Source organism: Echiichthys vipera (genome assembly GCF_963691815.1).
Source record: "Echiichthys vipera genome assembly, chromosome: 21".
In the NCBI taxonomy this organism is placed as follows: Eukaryota; Metazoa; Chordata; class Actinopteri; order Perciformes; family Trachinidae; genus Echiichthys; species Echiichthys vipera.
The window spans coordinates 10,135,370-10,153,391 of NC_139846.1; the positions used below are offsets into that span (position 1 = coordinate 10,135,370).

Here is an 18,022-nt window from a genome sequence, read left to right on the forward strand (position 1 = left end):
ATAAATGCCATATCAAGATTAAATCATACTGATTCCCCTGGATATCAAAGCATAAACATTTCTTCATGGCATTTTAATGTCCCCTTAAGCATAATCGGGGCAATGTCGTATGTATGTGTTTGCCTGTGATTGTATTCCAAGAGGATGGAGAGGGATCTTTTGAACGTCCACCCCAGGATACAGCTGCCTATGACTAATTTCAAACTCCCCTTCTCAAACCCATTTCACAAGTAACACACATCACCAGGCATCTGTTTCCTGTTTTCATTCTTTGAGTTATCTTATTTTCCTTGTTTCCCCCTCACCTGTTACAGTTCACGTTCTTCCATCATGCCGCACGAGCCAGTTGTGCTACAAATGGACGTCAGACACTCAAATACAAAGAAAATACTCGTGAGTGTGGAGCAGGTAAATGTCTTCTTACTAATAGCATGGCTACATCAATAGCTTTAAAAATACAGTTTAAGATTTAATGACAATATTCTGTTCATAAAGTTTTTACACATTTTTATTATGAAATGGAAACATCTCCATGTGTTTTTCTTATGTTTTCAACATCCAAACTCAGGAGTTTTCTGATTTACTGTACATAAGGACGTATTTTTCCATGTCTTGTCACACTTAAGCTGAGCTGTAATATTTCAGAAGTTTCTCATCGGTCGGTTTCAGAATCTTCTTCTCCGGCATGTTAACGACCCAGCCTGGAGCGAGGCCAAAGAAGATCTGTCGAACATCCTTCCTCATGGCGAGCATGTGATACAGTTCATCCTTTGAAATGTCTGGCAAAATATATCCATACTTCTGTGCTAGGGCTAGCCGGGCCTGATGGATTTTCTCTGGGTCTGCCAAGTAACCTCGGTTTACAGCATCTGTGTAATATGGGACCATATCCTCCCCCGGTAACATTCGCTTTGGAATGGGCTGTCCACGTAAGAAGAACGGGATGGGTTTGATGACAATCCCTGCAAAAAATAGAGAAGATATGTTCAGGTTTATTATCTCAAATGCACAAGATGAATGTAATATTGGGGGTGAGTGCATACGACTGATCATTAGTTACCAAGACTTATGGGGTCATAGAAACCAGTAGTGATAACCCCTCCGTTCCTCTCAATAGCAGCTATTGCTCCTTCAGACGCTCTCTGAACCTCAATGTTGATTTTAGCAGCAAAAATGTCAGCCCCCTGGAACACAGAAAGCATGTTAAAGGTGAAAACTTTTTGCAGAGCACGTCAAAAATAAATAAATAAAAAAAACAGGTCAAAAACTGACATCTTAATCTGTGACAGTGAAAACACTGTTATGTGGTGCCACCTACTGGCACAAGATGATCCAAGAGCCTCAGGGTGACCTACTGGTCTGCAGCCTGAATACCTGGTTCCATTATTCAGTCAATTCAAACTTTTAGGCCTTACATTACAACGTGTGTATGTCTAAACTGTAATAAGATGACTCAATGAGCAATGAACACTGAACCCCAGTGTCTGCACTGAAACCAAGTTGTACTTTCTCTCCACACATCTATAATCTATCAGCATTGGATCTTTTCTTTGTAGCTTCATATAGAATCAGAATCAGAAAACCTTTAATGTCCCGCAGACAGGGACGTTTTTTTGTCACAGCAGCAACAGAATAAACTTAAGTTAACTTAAATAAGTTAATTTAAGATAATGAACTATGCTGGGGATAAATAGAAAATACTGCATGTTTGTAAAAATAGTGCCACACACTTCATTTACTGCATCTACACTTGGTATGGTAGTGGTAGGTGTTTTTTTTCTTTGAGCTGTTCATTTCCGAGACTCTAACATAAAACATGAACTTTAACAACAAACAACCCATCTAACATGTCTACTTGTTATGGTCAGGAGGAATCATTAGTTCCCCTAGGATTTGGAGGGAAATATAAAGCCTCCAGTAAACTAGATTTACCACCTTGTGGTTGTATGCCTCCGCAAACCAGTCAAGCTACATCCAAACTGTCCAGACTTACATTACCTATGTAGTGGAGACTGTGAATGAATTTAAGAAAAATGTATTAAGTGTATTTGCTGGTGAAGCGTGAATGCTTCACATGCACATCTTCAACCCAGCAGCACAGGAGATCAGATCAAACCCCACAGTTTCAAGATAAGTGTGACCAGTTATATTGTTGAAGAATGGAAAGAGGTTATTATGAAGTCACAGTGAAGTTGACCATCACTTCATCATTTTATCCTATTAAATATTTTTGAGAAATGTTGACATAATTAGTTTAGGCATTCTGGAGTTATGTCCAATAACTTGCTTTATGAGGTCCCAGTGACATTGACCTTTGACCTCCACAGTTCAGTTTATCTGTGCCAAATTTGAGAAAACCCCTTCAGGGATTACTTAGATGTCGCACACACAAGAATGGGAGGGACATACAACCTGAAAACATAATGCTGTCGCCAGCACGGAGGCATACAAATGAAAAATTCTCCCTATTTAGCCCACATTTAAACCATATTTTATGCTAATCTTCTTTGTATTGACACTACCACTTAAAAAGACAAGGCAGTAATGGTCAAGTGTTTTTAAACCATTGGAGGAGAGGAGAGAACAACTTTCCATATCAACGTTCAATACTCAGTGTGAAAAAATCCATGATCAATTTGCAAATTACCTCATCAACGAGCTGGACTCCATAGTCCCGCTTCAGAGGCTGGACTGTCACTCCCCTGGCATTGACTAGCTGGGTCAGGTCTATGGGCTGGGTGGGGTCCACTCGTCCCAGATCAATCAGGTACTGCAGTCGTTTCAGTGAAAGAGGGTGGTACTGTGGACGGCGACTAAGGAAGAGAACACAAACATCGTTGTTAATTGGTTAAAATCATATCATCATCACTTCTGGAGCCCTTGCTCTGGATCACACCCATTTTCAAACCTTGCTTTTATTTTCAGCACACGCATTGGTGCATTCACTTGCATTAAAAGAAAAATATTTTTGTTCGGTCACTGTGTCTTGTATGTCACATTTCACTTTATTATAAAGGTGACGTATTCCTCAAAATATAAAGGTGACTAAAGTGGCAACCATATTTTCAGTTTCAGCAACCAACAGCTGATGCCCGAAGTTAGTGTTGAGCCCTGCACCAGATACTGTGACAAATACCCAAAGGTGACTGGAACCCACTATAAAGTAAAAGGCCAGGGTCTCTAAACTTGCAGTTTTCTTTTTAATGATCTTAAAGAAATTCCTATAGTTTTGAATGCTATTTTGCATAAGCGTAGCGGGACAGAATCAGAAAGCATATTTTCTACTCGCAGTGACAACTTTAAATGTATGAACCTTTTGTTTAGGAATGGAATGATCTTTATTGTCATTAGACAGGATGTACAACTAAGATTTGTTCTTCACCTCGGTGTAAGAAAAAGAAAAATAGGACAAAACAAGTTACAGAAAAGGGAAATCAACAAAACAAGACAAGAACAGCAGAAAAATAAATAGTGTGCAACAGAAAGGTGTCAGTGAACTTCTTATTAATATATTCATAATAATAATAATAATAATAATAATGAGAAGAAGAAGAAGTTATAGCAACAGCATGCGTATTAATAGTTTATGTAACAGGTTAGTTTCATTAGGTGGAGAGCAGAGTGACGAGCTTTTACCTGTGTCCTTCATTGTAGCCATATTTTGGTATTGCGAGATAAAAGGGAGTCTGACCCCCTTCAAACCCCAGCCGAGGCCGGTTCCCCCTCTGCCGCTGTCCTTTATGTCCTCGGCCGCTCCTGTTGCCACCATGCTGCCCCCTGCCCCGACGTTTCCCCTGATATTAAAGAAAATTAGAGGTTAGCGTTCGTCTCCACTAGCAGCATAGCAGGCTAACTAGCTAGGTTAGCTAGTGAGTGAGTTGCAAAATATAGATTTAATAGATAACTTACCGGCTTTCTGGCTCCGGGTTCAGGCCGCAAGTTTGCTAAAGTTATCCGTGGCAGACTTTGCAGAATATCTAACGCTTTACCGCCGGGTTTTTTGGGGAAAGACATGATTCTGTTGTTCACATGTCAGATTGCCAAACCAAGGACATATACGTCACGTGTGCGAGGTCAGCGGAAGTACATCAGAATGTTGGCTCGGGGTTTCAAAATAAAAGGCACGACCGTTAAAACAAACCGTTGAGAAGCCTTTTTAGTGAATATCATTAATAAATATTACATATTAGTATCATAAAAGTAGAAAAGTTCATTTAATTCGTATTTTTTTAAAGAAAAAATAATGAAAACATTCTAATCCTAAAATCTGTCAAAGGTCAACACTATGCTGCATGTCTAAATCTGGTCTAAATAAAATATATTTAATATGTATTTCGTTATATAGTTCTTGTTTTGTTATATAATGTCACTGTCTATATTTCTGAGTTTATGTAATTTAAATATAATCATTATTTTTAATCGTTAAACATAATTTTGAACCCTAAAATATGTCAAAGGCACGACACAATATGCTACGTGTTGGAATATATACAATATATATTTTGTAATATAATTACTGCATTGTTATATACCGTCATTGCCTATATTTCGGAGGTGTAGATTTTATATAGTTTACTTGTCGATTTTATGTGATTTAATGTTTTTAATACAGTGGATTTAACCAGCGTTTATTGACATTTCACCAAACCAATCAGTGCTTTGCATCTGTAACGAGCCTCAGGTGACAGCCAATAGCGTATCAGAGGAGGCGGGACCTTCAAAGCTTGTCAATGCAGGTGGCGAGTGGTGTGATTCGGGTGGTGTATTATTTTCAACAAAATTCAACTTCTGAAAAGAAATTCACGACCACAAGTGGGAATACGAGGCGGCGGTTACATTGACCTCCATCTTCGGTCGACATTTGTCCTTAAGCTGTTTGGCATTTGACAGCCAGAGTCGGACAAACATCGCTAACAGTAGCTAACTTGTTCCTCCGTATCAGCTGCCTCAGCGCTGTATGTGCGGCAACAGCATGTCAGCGCCTTTACCTGCCATTGTGCCTGCTGCCCGGAAAGCGACTGCAGCGGTGAGTTACCAACACTACAGCAGTGGCTGAAGTTACACCACAGTACACCACAGTAACCCGTGGGTTCAAACAACCACCCGCTACATATTTATTTCTCATATGTTCCTATCAAATATGTATTATAATTTCAGGCGTATCTATTTGCTAAGTTTTAAACGTTTTGATTAAATTATCTAAATATGCAAGAAATTATAATCTATATTTGATAGTATATGACAAATACATTGGATACTGTAAGATACTTGTTAAGTAAAGTTAAAAAAATGGGGTTGAGTTTGGAAAATAATAATAATAACAATGATAATAAAATATATAATAAATGTATGACAGAGGAAGCAACAGAAACGACCCCAGATGTCGTTATGTCTATTTATGCATAATTATAGTTTCTACATAGTTTTCCTAAACATTGATCAACAGTGGTCTCTAACCTGCAAGTTGCTCTTTAAATGAGTGTATACTTCTTCCCACTCCTTTTCAGACATGTCAAAAAAAGATCTATGCTTGCTAGTTGTGTTATATTATCATTTGCTGCTTTCTTTTTACAACATTCACATAATCAAATCAACCTAAAAAAACGGCCGCCAAATCACTTATTAGCTTAAATACATACCTGTTTTGTTTTATTTTTGCAGGTGATATTTCTGCATGGTCTTGGTGATACAGGGTATGTGAAGATATTATTGTGCTCAATTATCATTGCATGTCTCTCATGGAGCCAAACAGTATCTAAACTGGTTTAAATGTGTCCAAAATAACAGACACGGCTGGGCAGAAGCTTTCGCAGGCATCAGGATACCACATGTGAAATACATCTGTCCACATGCGTAAGTATTCACAGGAGCTTTAAAAAGTCTGAAAGCTCCTTACGTCAAGCCCTTATATAATCTTGAATGTCTTATGTTTCTTTATTGATTACAGTCCCACCATGCCTGTTTCTTTGAACATGAGAATGTCAATGCCTTCCTGGTAAGAGTCATCATATTCATACATATTTGATTAAACAGTGTGTTGGTCACAGACACAACAGACCTCACACGTTCTTTCTCATGTATAGGTTTGATATCTATGGGTTGAGCCCGGATGCAAATGAAGACGAGGCTGGTATTAAAAGAGCATCAGAGAACAGTACGTCTTTAAATTTCATTTTAGCTCATGTTAGAAAAGTGCTTCTTTCTACTTTGAGTCGCACAAAGAGCTTGTTTATGTGCGGGTCCGATTTGATTTCAAGTGTTGTCTTTATTTATCCACAGTTAAAGCCTTGATAGACCAAGAAGTGAAGAACGGAATACCTTCACACCGAATTATCCTGGGTGGATTTTCACAGGTAAGTTTGGGATGTGCGCAGATGATGCGTTACATAACACTGCTTTTCATGGTGTGATTCACCGCTCATGTGCTTGATGTATTTGAATAATCAAAGTGCACTGCTCAAAAGGCAGTCTTAAAATATAAATGCATACATTTGAAAAACAGGACCTGCACAGTTTATTAAATGCTCCAAAACAGTTGTGTTGCAGGCAGTCGAGGGAAAGAAGGACCCCTCTCACTTAGGAGCCAAACTGCAGTCTCTTTCATTTTTCTTAAGCTATTTAAAGTAAAGCCTGGCACATACATCATAAATAGTCTACTGAGTAGAATTACAAGATTTGGCAAGAAGAGGCATTTTACAAATCTTTGGAAATTTGCTTTTTCGTGGAGAGATCGATTTGTCTAAATTTATTGTAAGGTTAGCCCCTTGAGCTGCAGCATTTCATTTTTGAGGGGGTTCCATAGACAAAAAGACAAAGGTCTAAATCACATGCATACAAACAAAAACAGCAAGACATGACAAGCATAAACAACAGGTACAGAGACATGGACAGGTTGCTCACCCTCTCCCAAACCCCACTAGCCCTCAACTGTGAAAACACACAAAATAAACCAATTAAACAAATTACATCAGCATAAAGAACAGTTGGGGTAATTTACCTCGTAAATTATTAAAAGCATGAACAGGTTGGGTACCTGCCTGAGGCAATCGCCAACTTGCCAAAGCTTCTTTTTCTTATGGTGTCCTCCATAATGTCTGAGTCACAGATGAGTAAATGGTACTTATATTTAGGCAACACTGAACAGTACTGAATGAGCTCATTAGACGTCCGCAGTGACTGAAATGGAGAACTAACTTTACTCATGTGTTCACCTGTATCAGTCTGCTTACACGTCACTCATTTCAATCGTCCCAATCATGACTGCGGTTGTTAAAATTATAAAAGGGAATTTCCTGTCACTCTTGGAAAACTTGTAGGTCTGTGAAGGGGTTTGAAGTGGAATAGTCTGATTCAGGACTCTAACGTAGTAACATAAACCTGATCTTGTATTAGCAGCAGCTGTATGCCTTTGGCTACGGTTAGCAGGAGGCTAACGCATTAGCAACTTCTGACAATGCGTTATCGGTAGCTGCTGTGACCAGGCGGTTTACATGGTTTGCACGCTGAAAACAGAGCCTAGGAGAGATGCAGAGGTCTGATCTTCTCTCACATCACTTCATTTACATTATCCCCAAGGTTATTATGGAAGTTTTTACCTAATAATGCTAAAAGTAAGCTGCCTACTGAGCCTTTAAGTCATGGGTGTCAAACTAATCCAGTAAATGGCCGTGTGGCTGCAAGTTTTCATTCCAACCAATCAAAAACACACCTGGTCCAACAAATCAACTGTGTGAAGACAATTCAGGTGATTGAATAAGTCTATAAGGTTTGTTCTTGCTTGGTTGGAATGAAAACCTGCAGCCACACGGCCCTTGGATCAGTTTGACACCCCTGCTTTAAGTGATTCATACAGGAAACAGTAATGAGTTCTACATGGACACATCAACGCAAATCTATATGGAGAATTAAACACAACATTAAGGGGTTTAAGGTATGTGTCACAGCCAGGTGTTCTGAAAGACCTGTTAATAACAGGCACAAGATATATGTGACAGGGAGTCTTATACCAAAAGCGTTGTGATGTTTTTATTCCCCAGGGCGGAGCATTGTCTCTCTACACGGCTTTGACAACTCAGCAGAAGCTGGCGGGAGTGGTCGCTCTGAGCTGCTGGCTCCCTCTGCGCAACTCCTTCCCTCAGGTTGACAAATATTTAATTACATTTAGATTTTCAGTCTCTGATGCAAATTCTTCTGTGTTTTAGTAGAAACTCAAACAGAATCTTAAAGAAACCGTTCACCTGGAAGTTCAAATTCATCTACTTTGTTAGATGAAATTCAATGTAGTTCCACACATCTTTTAATTGCTGCAAAAAAAGTTACATTTCCCCAGTGTTCATTTTATCGTGCACTATAGTGCATTATATTACAATATAGGAGTATCTCATAGCCGGCTGATAATCTGTCATAAACGGGTATTAAGTTAATCCTAATCTCTATTCTCAGGCGTCTGCTAACAGTGCTAACAAGGACATGCATGTCCTACAATGCCACGGGAGTGCAGATCCCCTGGTTCCCTTTATGTTTGGCAGCCAGACAGCAGAGAAGATGAAAAGCCTCATCAATCCAGCCAACGTCACCTTCAAGACGTACCGGGGTTTACCTCACAGCGCCTGTCCAGAGGTCAGTGTGGGGAAAGTCGTATTTGCCTCTGGAGCTCTGCTTGTGTTCCGTATTTGTAGTATTTGTACATTTTGTTTTTTTAAATTCTTTATGTGTGCAGGAAATGGTGGATGTCAAACGGTTCATAGAGAAGCAGCTTCCTCCCATCAGTGACGAATGAACTTCAGGAGGAGCTGCACACCTGCACAGCACCATCAGAGTCCTTTTGGGCTCGACTCCGTGGACTCCAGGAACCAATAACTTACTTGACAATAAAAAACACGCTGCTACTCATAGAGCCGGACAGGACTGGGGGCTCTTTGTTAACCCGGGAGAGGCATAACAATAAACAATGCTGTATCCTGAACCTGGAGCTGCACACAACCCTCAGTGTTAGAGTAACATTAGTTGCTTGATTGTAAAGCTATTGAGACAAGCCATTTCCTGCAGGAACCGTATGTATTGGAATAACTAGGGCTATATTGGTATACTTAGGGTTTAATACCGACCATCTCACAATAAATGGTGTTAAATGCTCTTTTTATTAATGGAGCCTGTCTGTCAAAGTGCAGAAACAAGTTACTAGGCGTTACATCTCTTTTTCTCTTTTAAAATAGTGTAAATAGAGTATTTGGGGCGTTTGGACCTGCTTTCGGACAAAACAGCAACAACTTAAAGTGCGATTACGGCGCTAAATCATCCATTGGTCTTTTTCGGGACTTACATACATTAAATAAGCCAATGAGACAGTTTTCTTCCTGTAACGACAAATCCAGGAGAGTCGCTAACAGAAGGACGTGGTTAAAACCAATTAGCTCAGGGCAGGACTGTAAAAAGTATTTTTTAACCACTAATACTGCTCAAAATAACAGCAAACCTCTGCAGCAGCATGATCAGAGTCCCTACACATAAAACAAAGCACCAATGGGTTCCTTCCTTTTGGATTGACTTTGGTGATCAACTTGAATGGACTTAACTATGAGAGGAGCTGGTACAGGGGCCAGTAGATAAGTCTTCAAAAACACTCTTTTAATAAACTCCGGGTTCACTAACTACGTTGTTGATGCCTCATCTATGTGTAAGGACTCTTCTCATGCTACTGTAGAGGCTTGGTGTTCTTTTGAGCAGTATTAGTGGTTAAAAAAGACGTTTGAATGCCTTCAACGTAATAGATTGCGCTAATCAGTGTTAGCCACATCCAGCTGTTAGCGACTCTCTAAGATGTCTCCGTTAATAGTTACCACGTGAAAAAAAAACTGTGTCGATGGCTTATTTGATGTATGTTAATGCCGAAAAAGACCCTGGGATGATTTTCCCGCGGAATTACACTTTGAGACTTGAACCTTGGCTTTCGTGACACGTGATGGATTCTTCTCAGTATTTCAATATAAACTAAACGAAGTCAATAACAGTTAATTCTAATGTCAACAATTGTTTTTTGTAGCTCTAATCTGTAGAATATTTCATTAGTTACACAAATCTTAACATTAAGAATTTCCAAACAAAGCACATGGGAAAAAAAGTGTTATTTTTGAAGCAGCATAATATGCAATCTACATACGCATTCCTAATAATGTGCAGTGCCATATGTTGACGACACAACAGCAAAAACATTACGATTGTGCTTTATTTAATTTGTGAGAATTCAAATAGCTATTTCACACAAATTCCTTTCTAAATACACAAATATATCAGTGTTCATGGTCATGTATTCAGTTTTGTTGTTTTAAATTAAATATAATATGACTAACATCACAGTATTTAAACGCACAGACGAGATCTATTTCCGGGTATCAGCTCGTTGAGTTGTAAAAACTTTGATCTTTGAGAAGAGCTGAAAGCACCAACATGTGAAGTCATTGTCGCACCATGTTAGACCAAGGTGCTAGTGTAGAAGATCTTATTCCAAGGCACTTTCCTTCTTCTTAAGTTACTGATAAATAAAACCTTTTTGTTTCTACAAGAACTGGATATGCATTAAGGCTCACAACATACCTAAATACAAATGCAGTGCTCACAGATACATGCTTTCCCTCATTAAACAAGGTAGAAAAGTGCAATGTCAAGCGCTAGGGAATATATAAAAATATAGATATGTTTTCCAACAAGAATCTGATGCTCCAAGTATTTTGGTAAGCTAATCATGGATAAATAAACAGCAGTTAACAACTGGATTGAGACCGGTTTTAAGTAGTGTTCATTTTCCTGTCTGTCTTTCTCTAAATAGCAGAACTTCCAACAGGAACACAATGTTTCTTCGGGCAGGATGCATGCGCCATTTTAAAAAGCTAAGCAGTGGAGAGAGTCTATGGCTCAGACGGAGGCTCCTCCATGCTCTTCAGCAGATCCGCGTACTCGGATGAGTTTATGAAGCGGGGATACGAGTCTCTCTGCATCAGCGTGTAGATCTGCTGCTGAGCGTCGTCGAAGGTGTGAGAGGTCGGCTCCAGCATGTTGCGGTTTATCACCTCTCGAACACGAGAGTCCAAACTCACCTGGCAAGATGAGCAGGTAAAAAAGGTTCAAGTTTTATTACATGTAAACACACAACGCGGAGATACCGTGATTAGTTAATTGATCGACAGACAATTAAAGGGTGTTAAGACGCTCTATGTTTGCCTGGCTCCTCCGAGGCAGCTTATTTAAAAATGCTGACATTTTTCCTACGGAGATGCTTACAGTACAAGCAAGTTTTAACAGCAGATGCAATCAAGCAATCACCCACATTGACATTTTGGGAACTACACTTTCCAATGCCACTCATGTTTGTTAAGCTAGAACCAGTAGCATACTGTTAGCTTAGTTAACCCTGAGGACTGGAAACTAAGTCAAAGGGCTCTCTCCAAAATCAAAAATACTCCCCTACCACAAATTACCAAGCTTTATCTTGTTTGTATAGTTTTTCTACACAAACAAAAATATCTAAACGTCAAGTTTTGGTGGAACAGGGCGTTACAGCTTTGGAGATGCTAGCTAGCTGTTTCCGCCTGCTTCCAGTCTTCATGCTAAGCTAATCGACTCCTGGCTCTAGTTTCACACACAGCCCACAGATGAGCGTGCTATCAATCTTCTCATGTAAGTTTTAGCAACAATGAAAATAAGAACTGTTCCTCTAAATGAACATTTTAGGGTTTTGGCCTACTGGTCGGACTATTAGCAATTTGAAGATTATTTCCTCTGTTCTCGGGTAAAAGTGAAACTTTTACTAAAACTTATTTCTGACAAAACTAATTGACATTGAAGTGAGTAGTAGAAGTGAGAATCGAGAACATTCATTCATTCATTCATCTTCAACCGCTTATCCCGGGGTCGGGGTCGCGGGGGGGCTGGAGCCGATCCCAGCTGACATCGGGCGTGAGGCGGGGTCCACCCTGGACAGGACGCCAGTCTATCGCAGGGCACATAGAGACGGACAGAGACCAACCATTCACACCTACGGGCAATTTTTTAGAGACACCAATTAACCTAACACGTGCATGTCTTTGTCTGTGGGAGGAAACCGGAGAACCCGGAGAAAACCCACGTAGACACGGGGAGAACATGCAAACTCCACACAGAAAGGCCCAGGCCGGGATGCGAACCTGGAACTTTCTTGCTGTGAGGCAACAGTGCATTAGTTGCAGCATCACATGATTATTTAATTCAACCAATGTTCAATGTGAATATTGTTTGTCAATCAAAACCTGAAATTAGCCATCACAAATATCTCAAAGCCTGAGATAATGTAAATACAGTATTATATTTGGTTTTGTGATACTGTATCACTTTTAAAAAACACTTGATTTTTTAATTCGTGATTTATATGCCAAGATTTGTGTCAGGCAGTGGTTAAATTTGTGTTATTTAAACTCCTGACTCTTCGACTCCAACGTAACAGTGTATTCATATTGTTGTGTGTTACATTACAGATTTCCTTAAACTAGATTTAGAAATAGCAATATATTGGATCATCTGTCTCATGATATGTATCGTATCACCAGATTCTGGCCTATACACGACCCTACTTTGACTTATTTTGTTTGACCAGAAGTTAAATATCCACAGATATTCAACATACAATGATATAAAACCGAAAAACAGGAAAGTCCTCACATTTGAGAAACTGAAACCTAAAACAATAAATCAATTATAATTAGACTATTAGTGGATTACTTTCTAATCATTTCGGCACTGGACTCTGGCCTCGGCTTCTCACCTCTTTAGGTGAAAGGATTGAGATGAAGTCCTCGTATATTTGACGGACTTTCTCCTCCACCACAGTCTTGTTGGTCTCCTTTTTGAGCTCCTCGCAGGCGAGCCAAAACATCATATTTTCTTCGCTGAACTCCGTACGCAGGAACTGCCTGAAGCAGCCGCGACCAGCTGCACTTTTCATTACCTTTTCGAACGACATCGTCCAAGAGCGAGCTTCATCCAGAGTAGGCTTCGGGCTGAAAGACAAAAGAAGAGTGGAAGTATTGTTTCATTGTTATTTCATTATTTCAGGAATGGCACAGGGAAGTGTTGCAGTGTTTAGCCATTACCTTTCTTCACAATTAGTGATTCCCTCAGTTCTACGCTCAAAAGAAGACTTCTGTATTGTCTCGTCCTCGCTCCTTACAGTCAAACTGGAAGAAAAAGAGGTCATAAATATCTTTTCTCCCAGTTTTGATGCTGGAACTGAGCATTGAAAGCAGCTTCCACTATTCTTCAAAGGCTTCCCACAAGGTTTGGGTATTTTTTTCCCTTTCAGCCACATGAGCTTTAGTGAAGTAAAGTTCTTCAGCACCAAACTCTAAAATATATGTTTTAATGGATCTCACTTTGCAATCAAGAACCGAATTTCCAGATTCAAACAGGAAACCCAAACTGTTGCACTGATGTTCGACTCACAATACTGTCTAAAATACGACTGCTAAATGTAGCTGTAAAATTTGCCTTAAAGGAATTGTTTCGGGTTTTGGGAAATATTCATTTTCATGGCAAGAGTTGGATAAGATGATCGATAAAACTCTTATCTGTGTGTTAAATATGAAGCTACAGGCACAGTTACTGTAGTTACACGTAGCATATAGACAGGAAACAGGGAAACAGCTAGTCTGACTCGTCTAAAGCTCAGATTAAACATGTTATATGTCATTTGTTTCTTGGCTTCCCCGGGAACTTGGCAAGAAACCAAGTAAGTCTATTTCCCAGAATGTCGAACGATTCCTTTAACTGGAAGTGAAAAACCACAGCGGTTGTGTCACCACTCTGTGGTTTGTTACCAGCTCACAACAGAGGATAGACCAGTCACTATCCAGCTGTTAAGTCTGACGTAACACCCTTTCAAAAAACGATTTCTGGGTCCAAATGCTCCGTTGAAATAAGAGACACAAGGGCCGAACATGTGAACAATCACGATCGCCTCTAACGTCAATTACGTTGTTTTTTTAAAAAGATCTGTTCAAACAACACTGTAGCGTTGTAAAGTGTGAGGCTTGGACCAGCTTGGACCCGGAAATCATATTTTGAAAAGGCGTTACGTCACACCTTAACAGTCGGATAGGAATATTAAACTAACTTATTTTAAAACCACCCACCTTTTTCCAACCCTATCCACATGGTTTTGTGGCCAAAAAATAACCAATGAGTTTGGTTTGAAAAGTCAACGTTAGCGTTCGTCGTGTTTATAACAGCAACCACAGTGGAGCGTCACACTTGGACCCTGACAAAAGCGTCTGTACGTGCCGAGTTGGGGTGAGAACAGAAACCATGAAGAACAGCCTCACACCTAAAGTATAACAGTATCCCTTTTCTTTCATGGCTTCTCTGTAGGCCCATTATACCATACTGTAGGCACTTTGTGTTGGTTTCTCCACATTTGGAATAACAAAACACCTACAGTAGATTCAGGAGGATCTTTGGGAGCGTCTGCATGAATAGTAAAGTGTGTCAACTGTCGTCCTGTGGGGATTGCCTGTGCGTAATTAAAATGTTCCGCACACCTGATGTAGCAGCTGGCTGTAGACTAATTGGTTGAGGTAAGAGTCCACCCTGAGCCGTCCCATCTGGGAATGTGGCTGTTTGTAGCCGTACGATAATCAGATGGAATTAATACAGATGTAAAGACAAAACGTATTACTCATCCCCAGTGGAGTGAATTAACACTGCCGTGTTCTGCACACAACAGGTTGGCTGTCCTCAGAGCAAGCACAAGTTAACGGTTGATGATTCCAAAACAGATTAAAACCCCTGAGGCCTCCATCCAATGAGATTCAGTGTGGGTCACAGGACCACTGTGTTCTTGTTTTTCTCGGATGAGGACGAAAACTGTGGTGCTGAATGGGTGGGAGGATGGAGGCAAAAACAAAGTCATTTCCACTATTGACCTGCGACTATTAAATGAGGCCAAGAGAGAAATCGTCATACTACGACTCGATACAGTTGGCTGCTGTGTCATGTTACATCAATGGCCTAAAAACGAGAACATAAGAAGAACACATTTCTGCCAAGAATTTCTCTGATTTTCAGATGCACTGGGCTTTTTTTCTGCACCCTTGAAATCTGCTGCATTGCATTCACAAACGTGTTGCATAGATGAGCCAAATATTCTTGCAAGAAATCAAATTTCATGTCAAATAATAATAATAAAAAAGAATATGGTAGCTTCTTGCAATTAGCTGGTACATGGATGCACCACACAGGCAGACTTTTACACAACTCAGCCTTTGAACTGCATCATATGAAAGTGCTAACATTTTATTTTTGAAGGCCAGAAACATGCACTTAGAAATCTAACGCAGAAGTGAAGATCAGCAGTAACAGTGTTGTGTGAATGAACAGTATTAATGCATATGCAATGGATTAATGCAGGTAAAACCAACATGGTATTAAAACTCAAATGAATCAATGCAGTGACTTAAAATCAATATAATTAGGGAAGGAGTGAAAATCGATTATGCCTGAGTACAACTGACATTATCATGCATACTGTGTTACACAGACTCCCATCAGCAGTGAAGCAGGAAGAGATGGGAAATGACCTGATATCTTCAATGTTTAAGATTAAAAACCTGCATGTTCATGTAACCGGTTACATTTCTAATCCAGTCTTAAGTAGCCGGAGAAGTGGCATAAACTATTGTGTTTTTATAATCTATGCTACATTAAATAGAAAAGTCTCCATCTATGTAACACTGACTTTACTGTTCTAAGTACTGTTTGTCAATTATCAGTCTACCAATGTCTACCAACAATCCGAAACTCAGATCTTTATTTTACATTCATATTTAATCATTTTAAAATCATATTCAGCTATGTTGTCTAGTAATTCCCTGTACATATTGACTAATGGATAAATGAACTGATTGTTTCAGCTCTTCTCCAGACTTAAATGCCTTTTGTGTTTTATTTCCCTGAAACAATGTTTACACTTTCTCAGACTTACAGTACGGTGCAGCAACAGTGTAATCTGATGTGAATACAAAGGGGGAAAAAGGTTTCGAACTAGGTAATGTCAGCAAATGAAGGATAAGGAGGGAGGGGCGATGGATGAATGAAGGCAAAGCAGCCAAAACTGTAAACCTGTGGAGGAAAGTAGATATTATAAGGCTCCACAGTATGCTGTAAATGGGTCCTTATCCCCCCTCAATGCCTTGCGCCGCACATCTCCCATCTCCAGCCCTGCTGTGTGGGAAGCACAGTGGAGTGTCATTACCAGGAGCAGCTACAGCAGCAGCACCAGCAGAAGCAGCAGGCGTTTGACGCGTTGGTGGGAGTGTTTCCCATTCTGTGGCGCGCTTGGAGGACACTGACAGCTGCTTCCTGATGAACCTGCATCTGCCTCTTACGCATCTCCACCCGCTCTGAGCCCATGGACTGCGAGGAGGAGGAGGAGGAGGAGACATGGAGACAGACACAGTGAGAGTTGGGGGACATTATCATACCGCATTAAGCTGAAGCATCACTCACATAAACATCAGGAGAGATTAAAGATCTGACAGGAGGCCTGGATCTTCCTTAAACATGGTTAATAAAGCAGTGAAACAAGATCACTGCCATCCTGGAATGATGCAGCTGCTCAATTAAACAGCATAGGGGGAAATGTATCTTGCGGAATGCACGACTGCTACGCGATCATGACGCGCGGGGTCAACTTCTGTGCAATGCAAACCTCAATAACCGACATCTTTTCATCAAGAAACCAGGCGTATGGTGCGTTTAGGTGCTGATAATCGCGATGCGAATAGCTCTTAAATGTCCTACCGGTTTGTTGGATCATGCTGAAAATAAATAAAATTAATTGTTATGAGCACCAACCAAGCTCCCCTCTCCTCTCTGTCTGTGAGGGATGAGCAGTAATGATAGAGACAAGGCGTTACTCTTGGACCGCAGCAATCGCATCCATCAGGCTGCATCCTCGGGAGGATGCACACACACACACACACACACACACACACACATGCATGATGGTCGATTCGAGGCAATCACCCTAAAGCCAGCAGTGTGCAGCCATTTATGGAAACAAAATGACATTATTTGATCAGATTAACTGATCATTCGGCGTTTCTTCTTTAAGGCAGACACGCATCTGCAGATATATACATTAGTTCGATCACCATTTTACAGATCATCACAATATGCACGAATGGAAGATGAATGCTAGTATTTCTGATTGCATGAATATCCATAAAAAGATGATTCAGCTTCCCTGGATCCTGACATTCACCCCCCCCACCCCCACCCCGATAAACACGCAACAACACATTTATTATAATGATTTCACAAGTCAAATATAAATATCTACTCACTGTGTCACCATGAATGCCAGAATACAGGTGATTTTTGGCTCAATCACATCCGTCTGACTCGACTTAAGACAAACCAGTGGCGTTTCCTCTGCGCGCATGCGTTTCCTGCAAGTGTGAAAAGATTTCTCTGCGCCCCGTGCCTCAACGGCCAGAGCACAGTGTGTACTGTCTGTTACAGAAATGGCTTCTTCAGGACAGACTGCGGCTGCCACACTGCACGATACAGGTTTTACATTATTAACTGCTGACTGGAGAAGTACTTTCGATAAATGTTCTGCTGCTGGGATAAATTCTAGTGCAAGACATGTAATATAATCATTTTTTTCTGCCCTCACTATACCCCATCAGGGATCATTCATAAATATGATAAAAATAAATAAAAATAATAAAAACAATATATAAAATGAAAGATAAATTAATCACTCCCGATTGTCCAGCTGTCAGTTTAGGGATCCATCATTTTGAAACTGGTGGATTTGTTTCGATGGAAATAAGTTCTGGACGCCGATGCGCTGAATAATTCAATTAAACATCTGGAAATCTCCAATTTCCACAGCTGCAACTTCAGCTCCACTGGTGCGCCCAGGAGGCGCAGTACCGGCTGCGTCCACCAGATGGCAGCAGCGGTTAATTTGCTGGGACAAGTCAAGAGA

At 40.3% G+C, this 18,022-nt stretch overlaps 3 protein-coding genes across 3 annotated transcripts; 1 reads left to right on the forward strand and 2 right to left on the reverse strand.

The window, feature by feature from the left end:
- Positions 1 to 532: 532 nt before the first annotated feature.
- mrpl15 (mitochondrial ribosomal protein L15) lies at positions 533 to 4,058 on the reverse strand. Its single transcript, XM_083936314.1, has 5 exons — positions 3,910 to 4,058; positions 3,637 to 3,794; positions 2,648 to 2,813; positions 1,061 to 1,184; positions 533 to 962 (listed from the first exon to the last, which is right to left on the reverse strand). Exons 1-5 carry the CDS (start codon positions 4,012 to 4,014, stop codon positions 622 to 624), a joined length of 894 nt encoding a protein of 297 aa, XP_083792440.1. The 5' UTR covers positions 4,015 to 4,058; the 3' UTR covers positions 533 to 621.
- Positions 4,059 to 4,741: 683 nt separating this feature from the next.
- Positions 4,742 to 10,557, forward strand: lypla1 (lysophospholipase 1). The gene is made up of 9 exons (XM_083935835.1): positions 4,742 to 5,026; positions 5,662 to 5,693; positions 5,788 to 5,853; positions 5,948 to 5,995; positions 6,084 to 6,154; positions 6,280 to 6,353; positions 8,037 to 8,138; positions 8,443 to 8,619; positions 8,720 to 10,557. The coding sequence occupies exons 1-9, from the start codon at positions 4,958 to 4,960 to the stop codon at positions 8,777 to 8,779; spliced, it is 699 nt and encodes a 232-aa protein (XP_083791961.1). The 5' UTR covers positions 4,742 to 4,957; the 3' UTR covers positions 8,780 to 10,557.
- A 347-nt stretch (positions 10,558 to 10,904) lies between these two features.
- LOC310963161 (regulator of G-protein signaling 20-like) lies at positions 10,905 to 16,437 on the reverse strand (the record flags this gene model as incomplete). The annotated part of the gene is made up of 4 exons (XM_083935845.1): positions 16,277 to 16,437; positions 13,122 to 13,205; positions 12,794 to 13,028; positions 10,905 to 11,093 (listed from the first exon to the last, which is right to left on the reverse strand). The coding sequence occupies exons 1-4, from the start codon at positions 16,432 to 16,434 to the stop codon at positions 10,905 to 10,907; spliced, it is 666 nt and encodes a 221-aa protein (XP_083791971.1). The 5' UTR covers positions 16,435 to 16,437.
- Between the last annotated feature and the right edge of the window lie 1,585 nt (positions 16,438 to 18,022).

Excerpts from the sequence above, each read along its gene's own strand:
- mrpl15 (XM_083936314.1), bottom strand. The coding sequence starts at position 4,014 with ATGTCTTTCCCCAAAAAACCCGGCGGTAAAGCGTTAGATATTCTGCAA. Across the intron at positions 2,814-3,636 it reads GGCTACAATGAAGGACACAG|TCGCCGTCCACAGTACCACC; the intron begins GTAAAAGCTCGT and ends TCTCTTCCTTAG. Across the intron at positions 1,185-2,647 it reads GAGTCCAGCTCGTTGATGAG|GGGGCTGACATTTTTGCTGC; the intron begins GTAATTTGCAAA and ends TCTGTGTTCCAG.
- lypla1 (XM_083935835.1), top strand. The coding sequence starts at position 4,958 with ATGTGCGGCAACAGCATGTCAGCGCCTTTACCTGCCATTGTGCCTGCT. Across the intron at positions 6,155-6,279 it reads TAAAAGAGCATCAGAGAACA|TTAAAGCCTTGATAGACCAA; the intron begins GTACGTCTTTAA and ends ATTTATCCACAG. Across the intron at positions 8,620-8,719 it reads CTCACAGCGCCTGTCCAGAG|GAAATGGTGGATGTCAAACG; the intron begins GTCAGTGTGGGG and ends TTATGTGTGCAG.